This window comes from Mobula hypostoma, chromosome X1 (assembly GCF_963921235.1).
Source record: "Mobula hypostoma chromosome X1, sMobHyp1.1, whole genome shotgun sequence".
NCBI lineage: Eukaryota > Metazoa > Chordata > Chondrichthyes > Myliobatiformes > Myliobatidae > Mobula > Mobula hypostoma.
The window spans coordinates 33,464,187-33,481,316 of NC_086128.1; the positions used below are offsets into that span (position 1 = coordinate 33,464,187).

Here is a 17,130-nt window from a genome sequence, read left to right on the forward strand (position 1 = left end):
ACAAGGAATGAAGAGTTGATGTCTCGAGAGACCCTTCATCAGGACTGGAAAGGAAGGGAAAAGAAGGCTGAATAAGAAGGTAAGGGGAAAGGAAAGAGTACAAGCTGACAGATGATAGGTGAAGCCAGGTGAGGGGGAGGGTGCGATGAAGTGAGAAGTTTGGAGGTGATTGGTGGAAAAGGTAAAGGGCTGAAGAAGAAAGAATCTGATAGGAGAGGAGAGTGGACCATGGGAGAAAAGAGAAGGAGGTGATGGGCAGGTGAGGAGAAGAGAAAGGATAAGAGAAGAGTCAGAATCCGTCATTTTGTGTATGCATTGTGTAGCAGATGCCACATTTTGTATGAACCCCACTTGGCCCCTCAGAAGGGCTTAAAAAAAAGAATGAATCCATGACACCACTTCAAAGAGCGGGGGGGGGGGGTCTCCCCAGAGTATTGGCCAATATTCACCTCTTAATTCACAATATTACAAAGGGTTGTAGTCACTTGGTGTTTTTTTTAAATAGGATTGCTTGCTGGTTCTATTTGATGATTGGCTGCCGGGTTTCCATGTGATGATGACTGTGAGATACTTTGGTCAGGTATGTCAAAGATGCTTTAACAATGAAAGTCTGATTTTTGAGATGCCTTGTGTTTCCTGTTTGAGAAACTGCCTCTGACACCAAGATAAGTTCTTTACTTTTAAGTTTTCCTTTGAATCATGACTGCCATTACACACACACACACACACAGACACAGACACAGACACACCATCTGCTGTTTCATACTGGTCAGGGTTGACAGGAAGCAATATCCTGGCCTTCCATTTAACATTGTTACCCTCCCTCCTCTGAGCCCACCAAACTTGGGTAGAAGGGTTAGTTGTTAGTACCCTCTCCACTGTGTTCCAGTCCGTGCATGGTAATGTTGCCTGTCAATAGCAGCTACAAATAAGAAGTAGAATCAGCTGTCAAACTCATCCTACAAAGCTCTGTTTTGCCCTGTGTTTACCACAGATCAGCACAGACAGTACAGAGTCAGAAAACAAAACCCCAAAACCGACAGAGGGTTGAATAGCACTTCAAACAAAAAAAACTACTTAAATTAAAGGTTCAGCTCAAGGGATTGAAGCGTTTAAAATTTGGAAGAGCACAAGCCGGAATGTTTTATTTGCCTCAGTGGAGAGGTCAGTAACTCAGAACAATTGAAGGTGGGTGAGGGAAAGGAACTCCATTCAACTTGTAATCAGATTCCTGAACCTGGTGCCCCAGTAGAGAGTGGCAGAAAATATTCAACACATATTCAAGAGGAACCTGAATAACAACTTGAAGAGATGTAATGGACCAAGATATGGGACATAGATCAAGTATTTGGTTCATGCCATAATGCCATGAAGCCATTCCTGCTTGTGTGCTGTTAAATTTTAAACACCTCAAACCCTTGAGCTGAAATTTATATTTAAAGAGATTTTTTTTTTGTTTGAAGTGCTATTCAACCCTCTGTAAGTTTTGGACTTTTTTCATTTTGCTCTGCCTGTGCTCGTCTTTGGTAAACACAGGGCAATTTGTTGGACATGATTGACAGCTGAATCTGCATCTTATCTGTAGCTGCTATGGACAGCAACACTTACAATACATGAACTAAGAATACAGGGGAGAGGGTATTAACCACCCCTAGTTTGTGTTGGAGCATGGCCAAGTGGTTAAGGCGTTAGTCTAGTGACCTGAAGGTCGCTAGTTCGAGCCTCAGCTGAGGCAGCGTGTTGTGTCCTTGAGCAAGGCACTTAACCACACACTGCTCTGCGATGACAGCAGTGCCAAGCTGTATTGGCCCTAGTGCCCTTCCCTTGGACAACATCGGTGGCGTGGAGAGGGAAGACTTGCAGCATGGGCAACTGCCGGTCTTCCATGCAACCTTGCCCAAGCCTGTGCCCCAGAAACCTTCCAAGGCGCAAATCCATGGTCTCACGAGACTAACGGATGCCTATTTTGGTATCCTATTGTTCCATAATCTTGTATAATTCCATTGATTCCAAGAGGGCAGTGGGAGTGGACTTTAAAAACCTCATACCACTAAACTTCACCCCACAGACTAAGTGTAACCAAATTTGTCTCGATACGTGAGTTAAATAATGTTCATTCCATGTCTGGTTTAAAATTAATCTTAACTTTACTCAGAGAGACAGGCAAACTCTACTCTGAATTTGACATGGAAGATAACTCCTTACATCCATACCAAAGTTAGATCCTGTTACTCACCTCAAAGGTACCAGCTTTCAGCAAGGTGACCTGGTCGTGTTGGGATAGGTCCTTGAATCCAGGAATAAGTTTTGCAAACTCCACTACTTCTCTGACTGCTGGCGTGAAGCTCAGGGAAAAATCCTCCCAAATTTGCTGCACTGACCTGCTGCCATCCACATGTGGCTGTGTGTTTATCGGGCAAGCCTGCAGAGGGGAAGAGAGGCAAGTGTGATGATGTACCACCGCCCAACCAATGAGCGCGACCCACAAACATCTACTCTACTCTGTGGTCACGAAAGGAGGTGAGCTTACGGCAAAATAACCATAATGACTTAATTCAATTCGTCTCCTCTGTGCTGTGTGTCTTTTTTGTTGGCTGGTTGATAACACACAAACAATGGGGACTGCGCCTTTGGAAAACATGGAAGTAAAGCCCATTCCAACAACATCCTGCTCAAAAGACAAGTGATATCACTCAAATATCTTTACAATCTCTCTACCATAGGCTTCTTGTCTCAAATTAATACCACAATTATGCTAACTGCCTGGATTAGAGAGCAGGTCTTATGAAAAAGATTGAGCAAGTTAGTGCTTTACTCTTTGGAGCAAAGAAAGATGAGAGTTGACTTGATAGAGAAGCATAGGATAATAAGCTGCATAGATAGGGTGGGCAGCCAGCATCTTTATTCCAGGGTGAAAATATTAGAGGCCATATTTTTAAGGTGATGGGGGAAAGTATAGGGGGATGTCAGATGTTTTTGTTATCAGAGGTAATTCTATTTTTTTCAAGCACACAGACAGAGGTGGATACCTGGAACGCATTGCCAGTCTGGTGGTAGAGGCAGATGTGTTAGGGACATTTGAGAGATTCTTAGATACGCACATGGATGATAGAAAGATGGAGGGCTATGTAGGAGGGATGTATTAGATTGATCTTCATGTAAGGTACAAGGCTGGCATCATGGGCCAAAGAGCTTTTACTGTGCTGTACTGTTCTGTGTTCTAATTGTGCTACAACTCCAAAATATTCCATCAATTTCAATGGATTACTTACTTAAAATGCACTAAATAATAAATCCAAAATAATTGCTCAATTTAAATTCTTTTAACATTCCCACTTCAGGAAGGTCAGTATTTTACCTGACAAATCAGCTTGTGAGAAGGCAATAGTAATTTGTTCTTTGTGGCAACAGCATGGAATTATGTTTTCCAAAGACTCGGTATTTCTCTGCAGTTAGGACCAACTGACTATGTGAACAGGCTAAAATAACATTTTATTAACCAGAACCTCTGAGATTAATACCATAATCACCCTTTCATATTCATCCAATGAATACAAGTTTTAATTCTGGGCAAGACTAGAACTAGAGGTCATGGGTTAAAGGGTGAAAGGTGAACTGTTTAAGGGGACATGAGGGGGAACTTCTTCACTCAGAGAGTGGTGAGAGTGTGGAATGAGCTGCCAGTGGAAGTGGTGGATGCGGGTTCAATTTCAACTTTTAAGAGAAATTTGGATCGGTACATGGATGGGACGGTTATGGAAGGCTATGGTCTGGATAGAGTAATAGTTCTGCACAGACTAGATGGGCTGAAGGGCCTGTTTCTGTGCTGTAGTGTTCTATGACCATTTATTTGAAATGATGTAACAAAGATCATCTCCATAGGAGGAATTAAAAAAGTGACAACTTTTTTTTTACATAAATGCTTTGCTTTGTAAAGCAGGGCTGCTTCTGGGCAATTAACTTGATCAGGGAGGAGCAAAATGAGATTCAGTGTCAAAAATTAGACTTCGTGAAATATTTCCAGAAAGGATGAGAGGTACTCTTGTGGCAACATTTACTTCTTAAATATCATGCAGTGCAAACGTGATACTTAGGTTGTTTTTAGCAAGGAAATGGAAATTTAAAAAAAATTTTCATTGCACAAGTTACCCTTTAAAAGAGGCACTACGCTGTAGGCAACTTCACTGAAGTAGACAACAGCAGCTGGATTACTGGAAAACCATGCGTTTTTAGAGGAAAGAATTAAAAAACATGAGGCGATGCTGGTCTCTGAAACGGTGGATGGATTTGTTAATGAATTATTGCTGTTCTGTTGAAGTGCTGTTTAAAGTCTGACAGCACTCTCTGTTCTAGATCTACGTATAATCAAAAATAATAATCTCCAACAGTTATTCAAAATTTAGATTTCAACGTACAGTCACTGTATCTCCATGTGGATATTAATTTTACTTGATTTCTGTTTTGTTAGCATTTTATGAGGAGGATCATTTACTTTCTGCAAACATGTTTAGTGTGCCCCTTGCCAAGTAAAAACCAGTATCGGTGTTTTGTGACATGGGCAATTCAATGGCCATGAACTTACCAGGACAACACTGTTCTGTCCTTTCCATGGGCAGGGCCGCCCCTTTCCAGTCTCCATCTCACCATTGGCACTGATCAAATTTCTATTATGTAATTTGTGTCCATTGGACTGATTCTGGTAATGTCCATTAATGTGGCCATTGGGGAAGGAAGAAGGGTAACACGCATTCTTCAGTCCACTGCCACTGCTTTTGTGGAAAACGTTGTTCTCCTGATGATAGATGGTGTTCACACCATTGACGTGGTACCCATTTAAGCAGCAGTTAGCGTTATGGTTCATCATCTCTGCATTGTGTTGGCAGGTTGCTGTTGGCTGCTTTAATTTGTCATGGGCATAGGTGAAAGTCTCTTTGTGAGCCCGGGAAATGGAGTAGATGACTTCTTCCATGGAGGCCTCTGTGCTGGAACAGTACAACTGCTGCAGGTTGCACTGCGGTTGGGAATGGAGGCAGGGCGACGTGCGCTCCTGCTGCATTGTCTGCATGGGGACGGCCAGCGGGGGCTGAATCTGCCAGTTCTGCTGCTGGGGCTGGAGTTCATTCTGCAGCTCCCCACCCAGCTGGTTGTTGACCATGTTATTCATGACACTCTGCATCTCTGCCAACATACGCTGCTTCTCCCGCTTCGGAATGCGCCCGAAACGCACGGCTGCAAGGAAAATAAGAGGAGATCGGTTATTCAGCTGCTATCTTCGCTGTTTAAACGATCGCACTTGGCACCTCTGAAGCTCAAATTTAATCCAGAATTGTGGAGAATGAAGTGTTTCCCCGGTCCTTTAGCTATCATCTCAAAGTGAACCACTCTGCTTTAAAAGGGCGGCACAGTTGGTAGAGGCACCAAAGACCCAGGTTCAAACCTGACCCCGGCTTTCCTCTGGGTGAACCAGTTTACTGCCACATCCCAGACACGTGCAGGCTAGTAGGTTCATTACCATGAGATCCAGGAGCAGAATCAACCCATTCATCTGGAGGGGTCTGTAACCATGCTGTAGGTCTAAAAAAGTCCAAAGCAAAAGAGGAGAGAATCCCTAAAGGTGTAGGGTGCAGGTCAAACCGCTAAAGACAACAACATGCACGGAAGCAGCTGTAGTGGGGGCTGTTGCTGTTGAACCAAATTAACAAAATAAATAGTTTGGTTGTTCTCTCGACAGAGATGGCAATACCCACAGTCTGTGGCGAGAAAGAGAGCAAGTCAAAAAGCAAAGAGAAATCCCTACAATGAAATGATACAAAATCTCAGCAATTGAGGGCAGTAGTCATTTGTCTGCATTGGGGACGTACTGGTAAAAGAAGAGAATAACTTGTCTTGCACTAACTGTAACTGTGAAGTGATTTGAGAATTGATATCATGCAGAAGATGGTGTCTCATGAATCCATCCTGCAGGCTAAGGGAGCAAAAATCTCTCTCCAGAGAATAAAGAATGGAGAACGGCATTTTAAGAAACAAAAGTAAGCAGATAATCAATTGCTATTGTCTTTCAGCCCTGCTAACCGCAACTACATAGAATTTTACTGTGGGGTATGGTGCTTATTGAAAGTGGATTATTCAAATATTAGGAAAAGAGGCTGGCATGAAGGCACAGTGGTTAGCATAATGCTATTACAATGCCAGCAATCTTGTTTCAATTCTGCTGTTGGCTGGAAGGAGTTTGTATGTTCTCCCTGTGACCACATGGGTCTCCTCTCATTTCCTCCCACACTCCAAAAAATGTATGGTTTAGTAGGTTAATTGGACACAAGGGTGTACTTGGCAGTGTTGGTTCATTGAACCAAAAGGGCCTGTTACTGTGCTGTATCTCTAAATAATAACTCCGATGGCCCAATCAGCGGCAGGAGCAGGCCACAGAGACTAGATTTCTTGCAGGTCAACGACGCTTGTTTAAAAGTACAGAAGGGACAAACAGGGTGGACGTTGTTGGGAGTAGGCCGGTGGTGAGAGTAGGCATGTCAGGCTTTGCCTCGAAGGAGGCTTCGACTTGAAAGAGGCATTGGATCTGGGTAACTTTCTGTTAAGTTTCCTTCTTTTCCTCCCTCTTACTGTACCCAGTGTAGTAAATAGCTGCTGTGTGTTCTTCATGCCAATTGTTGAAGTTTACATCTACGTGAAGTGCATCCACTGCAGCTCCTTGAAGACCACGTTAGAGATCTGGAGAAACAGCTGGCTTGAACAGGAGAGTGAGAAGATAATGGATCAGTGTTACAGGAAAGTAGTCACATTTAAGTTGCAGGAGACAGGTAGCTGGGTGACTGTCACGGGAAGGAATGAGACAGGGAATAGGCAGTTAGCACAAAGGCCATTCCCCTCAATAATAAATATATCATTTTGGAGACTGTTGTGGGGGATGACCTCCCAGGGGAATGCCACAAAAATCAGGTTATTGATACTGAGAATGGGTCTGTGGCGCAGAAGGGAAAGAGGGAGAAGAGGGGAGCGGTAGTGATAGGGGACTCAGTAGTCAGAGGAACAGACAGAAGATTCTGTGGACATGAATGGGACACCCAGATGGTATGTTGCCTCCCTGGTCCTAGGGTCAAGGATGTCTTGGATCACGTCTGTTACATCTTGCACAGGGAGAGAGCGCAGCCAGATGTCTTGGTACATATTGGTACCAATGACATAGAAAGGAAAAGCAAAGAGGTCTTGAAAAGAAAATTTAGAGAGCTAGGTAGAAAGCTGAGAAGCAGGACATGCCAGGTAGCAATTTCTGGATTGCTGCCTGTGCCACGCGCCAGTGAGGGTAGAAACAGGATGATTTGGCAGATAAATGTATGGCTGAGAAACTGGTGCAGGGGGCAGGGCTTCAGGTTCTTGGATCACTGGGATCTCATCTGGGGGAGGTATGACCTGTTCAAAAGTGACAGGTTGCACCTGAATCCAAGGGGAACCAATATTCTTGCAGGCAGGTTTGTTAGCGCTGTTGGGGAGGGTTTAAACTAATTTGGCGGGGGGGGGTGGGAACCAGAGTGAAGGGACTTAGGATAGGACGGATAGTAAAAAAGCAAAGATAGTGTGCAGTCAGACTGTCAGGAAGGGCAGGCAGGTGATAGGACATAATTGCAGCCAGCAGGTTGAGTATCAGAGCAGTAGGGATGCAGGATCAAAAAGGGTAACAAATATAGCACTCAAAGTGTTATATATCAATGCAGGGGAGAATAAAAGGTGGCTGATCCTGTTGCACTATTATAGATTGCCAGGTATGATGTTGTGGCCATCACTGAATCGTGGCTGAAGGATGGTTGTAGTTGGGAGCAGAATGTCCAAGGTTACATGTTGTATCAGAGGGATAGGAGGGTAGGCAGAGGGGTGGCGTGGCTCTGCTGGTAAAGGATGGCATCAGATCAGTAGAAAGTTGTGACATAGGATCAGAAGATGTTGAATCCTTGTGCAAGGGTAAAAGGACCCTGATGGCAGTTATATACAGGCCTCCCAACAGTAGCTGGGAGGTGGACCACAGATTACAACAGGAAATAGAAAAGGCATGTCAAAAGGGCAATGTTATGAAAGTCATGGGAGATTTCAACATGCAGTTCGATTGGGAAAACCAGGCTAGAAATGGATCTCACGAGAATGAATCTGTTGAATGCCTATGAAGTGGCTTTTTAGAGCAGTTTGTCATTGAGCCTACTAGGGGATCAGCTATTCTGGATTGGGTGTTATGTAATGAACCAGAGGCGATTAGGGAGCTTAAGGTAAAAGAACCCTCAGGAAGAAATGATCACAATACGATTGAGTTCAACTTGAAATTTGATAGAGAGGAAGTAAAGTCTGACGTAGCAGTATTTCAGTGGAGTAAAGGAAATTACAGTGGTATGAGAGAGGAGCTGGCCAAAGTAAATTGGAAGGAGATGCTGCCAGGGATGACAGCAGAGCAGCAATGGCGTGAGTTTCTGGGGAAAATGAGGAAGCTACAGGATAGATGTATTCCAAAAACAAAAAAATTCTCAAATGGAAAAATAGTACAACCGTGGCTGACAAGAGAAGTCAAAGCTAATGTAAAAGCAAAAGAGAGAGCATACAACAAAGCAAAAATTAATGGGAAGAAAGAGGACTGGGAAGCTTTAAAAACCCTACAGAGAACAACTAAAAGAATCATTAGGAGGGAAAAGATGAAATATGAAAGCAAGCTAGCAAACAATATCAAAGTGAATAGTAAAAGCATTTTCAAGTATGTTAAGAATAAAAGAGAAGAAAGAGTGGATATAGGACCACTAGAAAATGAGGCAGGAGAAATAATAACAGGGGACAAGGAGATGGCAGATGAACTAAATGAGTATTTTGCATCAGTCTTCACTTTGGAAGACACTAGCAGTGTGCCAGATGTTGTAGTGTGTGAAGGAAGAGAAGTGAGTGCAGTTACTATTACAAGAGAGAAGGTGCTCAACAAGCTGAAAGACCTAAAGGTACAAAAATCACCTAGACCAGATGAACTGCACCCTAGGGTTCTGAAAGAGGTAGCGGTAAAGATTGTGGAGGCATTAGTAATGATCTTTCAAAAATCATTGGACTCTGGCATGGTGCCAGAGGACTGGAAAATTACAAATGTCAGCCCACTCTTTAAGAAAGGAGGAAGGCAGCAGAAAGGAAATTATAGACCAGTTAGCCTGACCTCAGTGGTAGGGAAGATGTTGGAGTCAATATTTAAGGATGAGGTTATGGATTATTTGGAGACACAGGACAAGATAGGACAAAGTCAGCATGGTTTCCTTAATGGAAAATCTTGCCTGACAAACCTGTTGGAATTCTTTGAGGAGATTACAAGTGGGATAAAGGGGATGTAGTGGACGTTGTATATTTGGACTTTCAGAAGGCCTTTGATAAGGTACCACAAATGAGGCTGCTTACCAAGTTAAGAACCCATGGTATTACAGGAAAGTTACTAACATGGTTAGAGCATTGACTGATTGGTAGGAGGCAGCAAGTGGGAATAAATGGATCCTTTTCTGGTTGGCTGCCAGTGACCAGTGGTGTTCCACAGGGTTCGGTGTTGGGACCACTTCTTTTTATGCTAACATCAATGATTTAGATGATGGAATAGATGGCTTTGTTGCCAAGTTTGCAAATGATACCAAGACTGGTGGATGAGCAGGTAGTGTTGAGGAAACAGGTAGGCTGCAGAAGAACATAGACAGATTAGGAGAATGGGAAAGAGAGTGGCAAATGAAATACAATATTGGAAAATGCATGGTCATGCATTTTGGTAGTAGAAATAAACGTGCAAATTATTTTCTAAGGCTGAGACCTTAAGGCACTTGGTGAGGCTTCACCTTGAGTATTGTGAACAGTTTTGGGCTCCTCATCATTTGCGCTGGCATTGAAGAGGGTTCAGAGGAGTTCACAAGGATGATTCTGGGTTATCATATGAGGAAGTTTGATAGCTCTGGGTCTGTACTCTCTGGAATTTAGAAGAATAAGGAGTTCTCATGGAAATCTTTCGAATGTTGAAAGGCCTAGACAGAGTAGATGTGGAAAGAAGGTTTCCCATGGTGAGGGAGTCTAGGCTAAGAAGGCACAGCCTCAGGATAGAGGGGCATCCATTTAAAGTAGATGCAGAGAAACTTCTTTAGCCAGAGGGTGGTGAATTTGTAGAATTTATTACTACAGGCAGCTGTGGAGGCCAAGTCACTGGGTATACTTAAGGCCGAGCTTGATCAGTTCTTGATTGGACATGTCAAAGATTACAAAGAGAAGGCCGGGGAGTGGGGCTGTGGAGGTTTAAAAAAAAAAGGATCAGCCTTGATTGAATGCCAGCTAGTGGCGTAGTGGCATCAGCGCTGGACTTCGGAGCAAAGGCGCCCGAGTTCGAATCCAGCTGGCTCCCTTGCACGCTTTCCATCCTTGCTTTGTTGAGTGTCGAGCTAGCAACTCAGCCTTGTAAAAATAAGAAAGCCTGCTTAAAAAAAAATGCCGTTGTGACGGTGTCCTGATGACTCCACTCGGAGTTAAGGGCTTTTTTCTTCTTGATTGAATGGCAGAGCAGATTCAATGGGCCAAATGGCCTAATTCTGCTCCTATGTTTTACGGTCTAATAAAATAAAAATAACTAAAAGATAAAAACCATCTCTTATTCATGAAAGGACCTTTCATAAAATCTAGTGTGCTTTACTGACAATTAAGTTCTCTTTGTGTCTTAGTCACCGTAGTTTGGTGAGTAAAAATTGTAACTTGACCACAGCAAGATGTAGACGCATCAAGCAGGAGTGAATCAATTGTTGGATGGATATAAATGCTGATATGCTGATGTTCCTCAAATGGTGCTACTGGATCATTCTCATGTGGGACAAAATAAGACCAGCACTATCCACCTCCTCTGAAAGACAGCAAGCCTGGCAAAGCAGTCCTTCAGGAAAGGGTCAGCTTTGGCTCCTGCGGCAAAGGATTGAACCAACAGCGTTCTGGTTCAGGCAAAGATCACCGCCACTAGGCTATGGTTGACAAGGTGAGATTTCCATCCATATTGCCATGAAGAGCTTAAGCAAGCAAGGTTTTGAATGGTATTGATATTTTCACTGCTTTGCCTTTGGACTCCAGAAAGTAAAACTCAAAAGATTCAAACAGGAAACAGTATTTATTTATTGGAATAGTAATTGGAAAGCTCACCATCCCTGGACATGCCAACTGCAAGGCACTTCTTAAAGCGGCATTGCTGGCAGCGATTCCTGTTGATTCGCATGATGGTGCAATTCTCATTCTTGAGACACTTCTTATACTGGATGTTCTGCTGAATGCTTCTCCGGAAGAAGCCCTAGAAGCCAGAAAGAACACGGACTGAGCATTACCAGCACTTTTGCTTTTAAGGATCAACTTCACTCAAGGGTCAACTTTATTTGCTGGTTACATGCACATGTATTAGGAATTTGCTGTGTTGTGTTGGCATGACATGCAACCAAAACAAAATGACAACGTTCAACATTCATGAACACAAGGGATTTTGCAGGTGTTGGAAATCCAGAGTAACGCACACAAAATGCTGGAGGAACTCAACAGGTCAGGCAGTAACTTCTATGGAAAGGAATAAACAGTTAGCATTGCAGGCTGAAACCCTTCATCAGGACTCATCAACAAGAGTAAAAAATTATATTTAAAAAGAGGTTAGAGGTTGAATTAAGGATATTGAATAAAATGTGCATAAATACCAGCATTGTTTACAATGTAAGCACCATTGTAAAAAGTGGTCTAAAATATTTACATAGCAGTGACTGAGGTAAAAGATGGAGGAGTGGGGCCAGAAGCTATGGTACTGTACAAAAGTCTTAGGCACGTATATAGCTAGTGTGCACAAGACCTTTGCACAGTACTGTAGTAATTTTATGCATTGTACTGTACTGCTGCAAAAAAAATTTTATGACGTATGTGAGTGATGATAAACCTGATTCTGATATGGGTCTCGATTGTGGACTGAGAGTGGGAAGGGGGCAGGGAGAGGGGAATCATGGTTGGGAAAAGGGGAAGGGAGAGGGGAGAGAGTGGGATGCACCAGGGAGACATTCTGTAATGATCAATAAACCAATTGTTTGGAATCAAATTACCTTGCCTGGTGTTTCAGGGCTGAGTGTGTCATCCCCCAACCCCAGCACCCCTTCTCTGCCACCTGACCCAGACCCCTTCCACAGCACTCCACCTTCGCCACTCCCAATATCCTTTGCTCCTGCCAGATTTACAAACTCGCTCTCCACATTGGCAAAAGTGCAAAAGTCTTCAGCACCCTAGTTCTCTATGTGCCTAAGACTTTTGCATAGTACTGTAACTAGAATGGTTGATCAGATCAACTGCCTGGGGGAAGAAACTCCTAAGATGGCGTGAAGTTTTTTTGTTTTATAGCACTTTCCAGAAGGGAGCTTATGGAAAAGGCTGTTTGCAGAGTAGATAGTGTCCGCAATGATTTTTCCTGCCACTTTTTTTCTGTTCTGGACACATACTCTACAAGTCTAGGATTCCAAACTACTTTCTTTCTGTTTCCTTTAATGGGTTCCATTTGAATAAATAAATTGACTAATATTCTACTCACTTAGAACTGACAGTGCACATGAGCATGTAAACATGAACATGGGGTTGGTTGCACCATACGTTTACCCCAGTTTGTGTTTGAATATATACTGTAGACGCATTAAGTCCCCCTTCCACATCCAGTCAGCCAAAACCCCAATTGAGCAATAGTTCATTGGATTGCAAATAAGGACATAGTCTTGGTCTCAGAAACCATGGCACTGATAACACCGTCCTCCCCCAGTGGAGGTTAGATAAATCAGGAATAAGTAGGAAACTCATCTGGCTCGGTTGCCTTTCACATGGTAGATGTGCAATTAGAGACAGTCAGAGAGCACCACACAGAGCACAGGAGTCACTCAGCCTTTGCAATCCTGCTGGATCACAACTCAGCCTATGTACACTTGTGCTTAATTAATGCTTTCTTGTGGTTGCTGCTTATGTGCCTGTGATGCTGTTGCAAGTAAGTTTTTCCATCACACTTGTGTGTATGGCAACATGGATGACTTTGAATTCCTCCTGCCCTATAACATCCAAGGTATCTGAAGTTCTCTAATTCTGGTTTTCTGTGAAGGCGTTAAGCTCTGGTATTTCATTCCCCTAAACCTCTCTGTCTCTCACCCTCTCTTGACGATGTCTCTCAATGTTTTCAACATTCTCAGCTTCATATTTCTAAATGGGCCATGAACCTATGAATGCCACCTCATGTTTTGCTTGATTTTTTATATTTCATATTGTAACTTTTTTTATGTTCTGTACTGTACTACTGCGCAAAACAACAAATTTCACAAATTATGTCAGTGATTGTAAACCTGATTTTCATTCTGACGACATGCCTTAAAACCTCTTTTTGGCCAAGCTTTCAGTTAGCTGTACAGTATTTCCTTATTAGGTTGAGTGTCGATTTTCTGTTTAGGAACGCTACTTTGGAGAGCTCTGGGTCATTTTTGCTATGTTAAAGATGCTACATAAATAGTTGCTGCTGTTGTTATTGTGTGTGTGCATATCCCAAGAGACACGCCTGTACAAATGCACGCATTCACGTTAACTGTAGATGCAAATGACAGTAACTAACCTTACAACCTTCACAGGCGTGAACTCCATAGTGAAACCCAGAGGCTACATCCCCACACACTTTACACAGCAGAATCATTCCACTGATCTCTGGAGGAAAGAGAAACAAAGGAAATTGATTAACAGGAACTTCAAAAGTGACCACAGCGTTCTACACAATGATCTTCTGAGAACTACAAATGGTTGGTACTATTGATGCTGTCTTTCAGGCAAAGCCAACTGATGATAAAGAATGTAGTAAAGATGGGGCAGATCCTTGAATTCCTGCACTGAGTGTGCATGTGCACTTCATACATTGGTTTGGAAACTTGATTCCAATAAAGTCACTGCAGGATACTATGCAGCTACTGCTATCCTAGCACATACAGCCAGGAATTGCCACCCCATACAAATATTTTTGCATTATTCAAGATTCAAGATTCAAAAAAACTTTAACCATACATCAGCTCTGCAGGGCAGAATGAGACAGCGTTTCTCAGGAGCAGTGCAATCATAACATAACAAACGCAACACTAAATAATAGACATAACAATAAATAGTAAAACACAACAGCCACATGTCAGTTAAAATCAAGTTATAAGTGTCCAGTGCAAGTTAAAAGTGTCCAAAGCAGAGTCAGGTGGAGCAGCTATTTAGCAGTCTGACTGCCTGTGGGAGGAAGCTGTTTAGTAGCCTTGTGGTTTTAGTTTTGATGCTCCTGTAACGTTTGCCTGATGGCAGAAGAACAAACAGTTCATGGAGAAGGTGTGAGGGGTCTTTAGTGATGTACCGTGTCTTCTGGAGGCATCGACTCTGAAAGAGGTCTTGGACAGAAGGTAGGGAGACCCCAATAACCTTCTCTGCTCCCCTAACCACCCTCTGCAAGGCTTTTTGTCGACAGCACTGCAGCTGGAGTACCAGGTTGTGATGCAAAAGGTCAGCACACTCTCAACCACGCCTCTGTAGAATGTAGTTAAGATGTTAGTGGGGAGTGATGCTTGTTTAAGCTTCCTTAGAAAGTGCAATCTCTGTTGGGCCCGTTTCACAATCCCAGTGGTGTTCCTATATTTATGTATGTTGTGTTAATAATGAAGTACTGAGCCAGGTAGCACAGTAGCGTAATGGCTAGCACAACACTTTATAGGGGCAATGATTGGGGTTCAATTCCCGCCACTGTCTGCAAGATGTTTGTACGTTTTCCCCCTGACCGTGTGGGCTTCCTCTGGGTACTCCGGTTTCCTCCCACGTTCTAAAGGCGTACGAGTTAGTCAGGGTCAGTGAGCTGTAGGCATGCTGTGATGGCAATGGAAACAAAGCAACACTTGCAGGCTGTCCCCAGCCCATTCTCAGACAGTATTAGTCATTGGTGCAAACGACACATCTCACTGTATACTTTGATGTACACAAGAAATAAAGCTAATTTTAATCATCTCTCTTGTAATGTTAGCAAATTTCCCTAATGCTAGCAGATAATTTTCCAAATTACCCAAGTAGGAAACTATCACCTTCATTGTTTCACAGCTGGAGAAGAGCTCCAGAATGATATGAATCTCTCTGGATGGCTCTCGTTAAGTTAAAGGAGGAAGGGAATTCCGTGTCCCACACCCGGACTATCCTGTCCTGCAGACAGTATCTATCCAATAAGTTATTTTCTGATCCAAAATATACATGAAGAAATTTGGAAACTATTGATCTCCAAAACAAGAGGCGTGGGACGACCCATGGAGGTGGTGCTCACCATTCAAACTGAAGCAGTCCTGGGCTTCCGTGTATGCACTGTGAAACACAGAACAGAGTTTGCTGACATACTTAGGGAACAAACATGCCAGTTTTCCCCATTGCTGGATTCCATATGCAGCCCAATCTGAAGGCACACCCCACAGGCCAAGGAAATCACTTGCACTAATCAGATCTGGTGCAGGAACTGAAACCCTAGTGACTGCAACAGAGTTTGTAAGGCACACATTTAGAAGGAAAAGGGGAGGGTTATTATTTAAAGATTAGTTTGTTTTATTTATTTGTTTTATTTTAAAGTACTTCTAAATGCTTTTAGTAAAATTATAAATCTGACTTGGAGGTAGTAATTCTGAGGGGGACACCTGGTCAGTGCTATCTGACCATCTGTTTGCAAATAAGGAAATCAGTTATTCAGTTCCTCCCTTTGATGAATTAAGTTTATTCTTTGCAACTTGAATGTTAGGCTTTCATTCACATAATGCATTGTGTTAGAACTTTACAAGTCTGGGAAGAGACAGGATAAATTAATGCAGAAGGAAATTAAAGCACAGCCAAAGAGTTATTTTTAGGAAGGGTTGAAGAATGGAGTAGAAATGGCAGCATTGGAAGAGTATCAACATGAAGAGCACAATGAATAAGGTGACTGGTTTCCAAACAAAATATTAATTCCTAAATACTGCCTGCCCTTAGTGACAGTGAGATTTTACTGAGGGAACAAGAGGCCATTTCTATGAAATTCTGAATTACTCACTAGTGATCCCAGAGTTGATTTTGGTGGTGGAGATGGTGTTGCCATCATCGGTAGAGAGCTTCAGGTTGTTGAAGGATCCAGTGCTTGAACAATCATCCCCAGATCCTGAAGAGCTGCTTCGGTAGTGTTTGCTGTCCTGGGAGCTGGAGCTGGAGCCATTTGGAGAAGGAGGCAATGGGGAACATGACTGGGACACCGACTGGAAACTACTGTTGGAGTTGTCACTGTAGAGCAGGACCGGGCTAGAAGAGGAACTGTTTGGCCCAATATAGGTGATCACACCACCTGTAATGTGAGCACAGCAAGGGAAGAATTTACAAGAGAGTTTACAGTTACTGTAAAACATCTTCCCCATGTTACTTCCCACCTCTCTTGGAGGCTTTGATAATCAGAAAACATCATCCTCCATTTTAAAATTATTTCGCTTTTTATCTTCTCCCTGTGACCTTTAGGTCAATAGTACAAGAAAAAGCAACATACGTTTTCAGACCTTACTTATTCCAATCAGAACATAATGTGTTATAATTTCCAATTACATTTACAAGAGGAACAAATATTACATTAGGTTCAATGGTTCAATTTAATATCAGAGCAATGTAGGCAATATAGATCCTGAAATTCTTATTCTTCACAGACATCCACAAAAACAGAAGAGTGCTCCAAAGTATAAGTGACAGTAAAAACGTTTGAACCCCAAAGTCTCCCCCCGCTCCCACATTCAAGCAGCAGCAAAGCAATGGCCCTCCTCCACTTACCTAGGAAAAAAAAGAGCATCAGGACCCTCCACCCACCAAGCAGGCAATAGCAAAGCCCCCAAGAAAAACCGTGATCTGCAGTACAACAAAAACTAATTGTTCACCCGAAAATTCGACATACCACTGGCTCGCTCTCCTTGATAAAGGGACAGAGAGGTGTCACTCAGCGAGAGGGGAAACATAAGCAGAACAACTCGCTGATTTAGTGTTAAAGTCTGAGCCGTTGCTTTCGCGTCTCACCACCACCACCCCCCCCAAATTCTCCAACTC

At 42.9% G+C, this 17,130-nt stretch overlaps 2 protein-coding genes across 3 annotated transcripts in view; one reads left to right on the forward strand and one right to left on the reverse strand.

Moving 5' to 3' along the window:
• LOC134340450 (thyroid hormone receptor alpha) overlaps positions 1-17,130 on the forward strand; it is a 534,574-nt gene that overhangs the window by 513,706 nt on the left and 3,738 nt on the right. The window contains exon 17 of the mRNA XM_063037714.1: positions 506-580. Within this exon, the coding sequence (XP_062893784.1) occupies positions 506-554 (49 nt within the window). The 3' untranslated portion in view covers positions 555-580. The remainder of the gene's footprint in view (positions 1-505; positions 581-17,130) is intronic.
• Positions 1-17,130, reverse strand: part of nr1d1 (nuclear receptor subfamily 1, group d, member 1) — a 31,070-nt gene that overhangs the window by 3,847 nt on the left and 10,093 nt on the right. For both annotated transcript variants that reach the window (XM_063037693.1, XM_063037694.1), the window contains exons 2-6: positions 16,106-16,390; positions 13,640-13,728; positions 11,179-11,323; positions 4,583-5,229; positions 2,237-2,422 (exon numbers count right to left, since the gene is read on the reverse strand). In XM_063037693.1, coding sequence (XP_062893763.1) covers positions 2,237-2,422; positions 4,583-5,229; positions 11,179-11,323; positions 13,640-13,728; positions 16,106-16,390 — 1,352 coding nt within the window. The remainder of the gene's footprint in view (positions 1-2,236; positions 2,423-4,582; positions 5,230-11,178; positions 11,324-13,639; positions 13,729-16,105; positions 16,391-17,130) is intronic.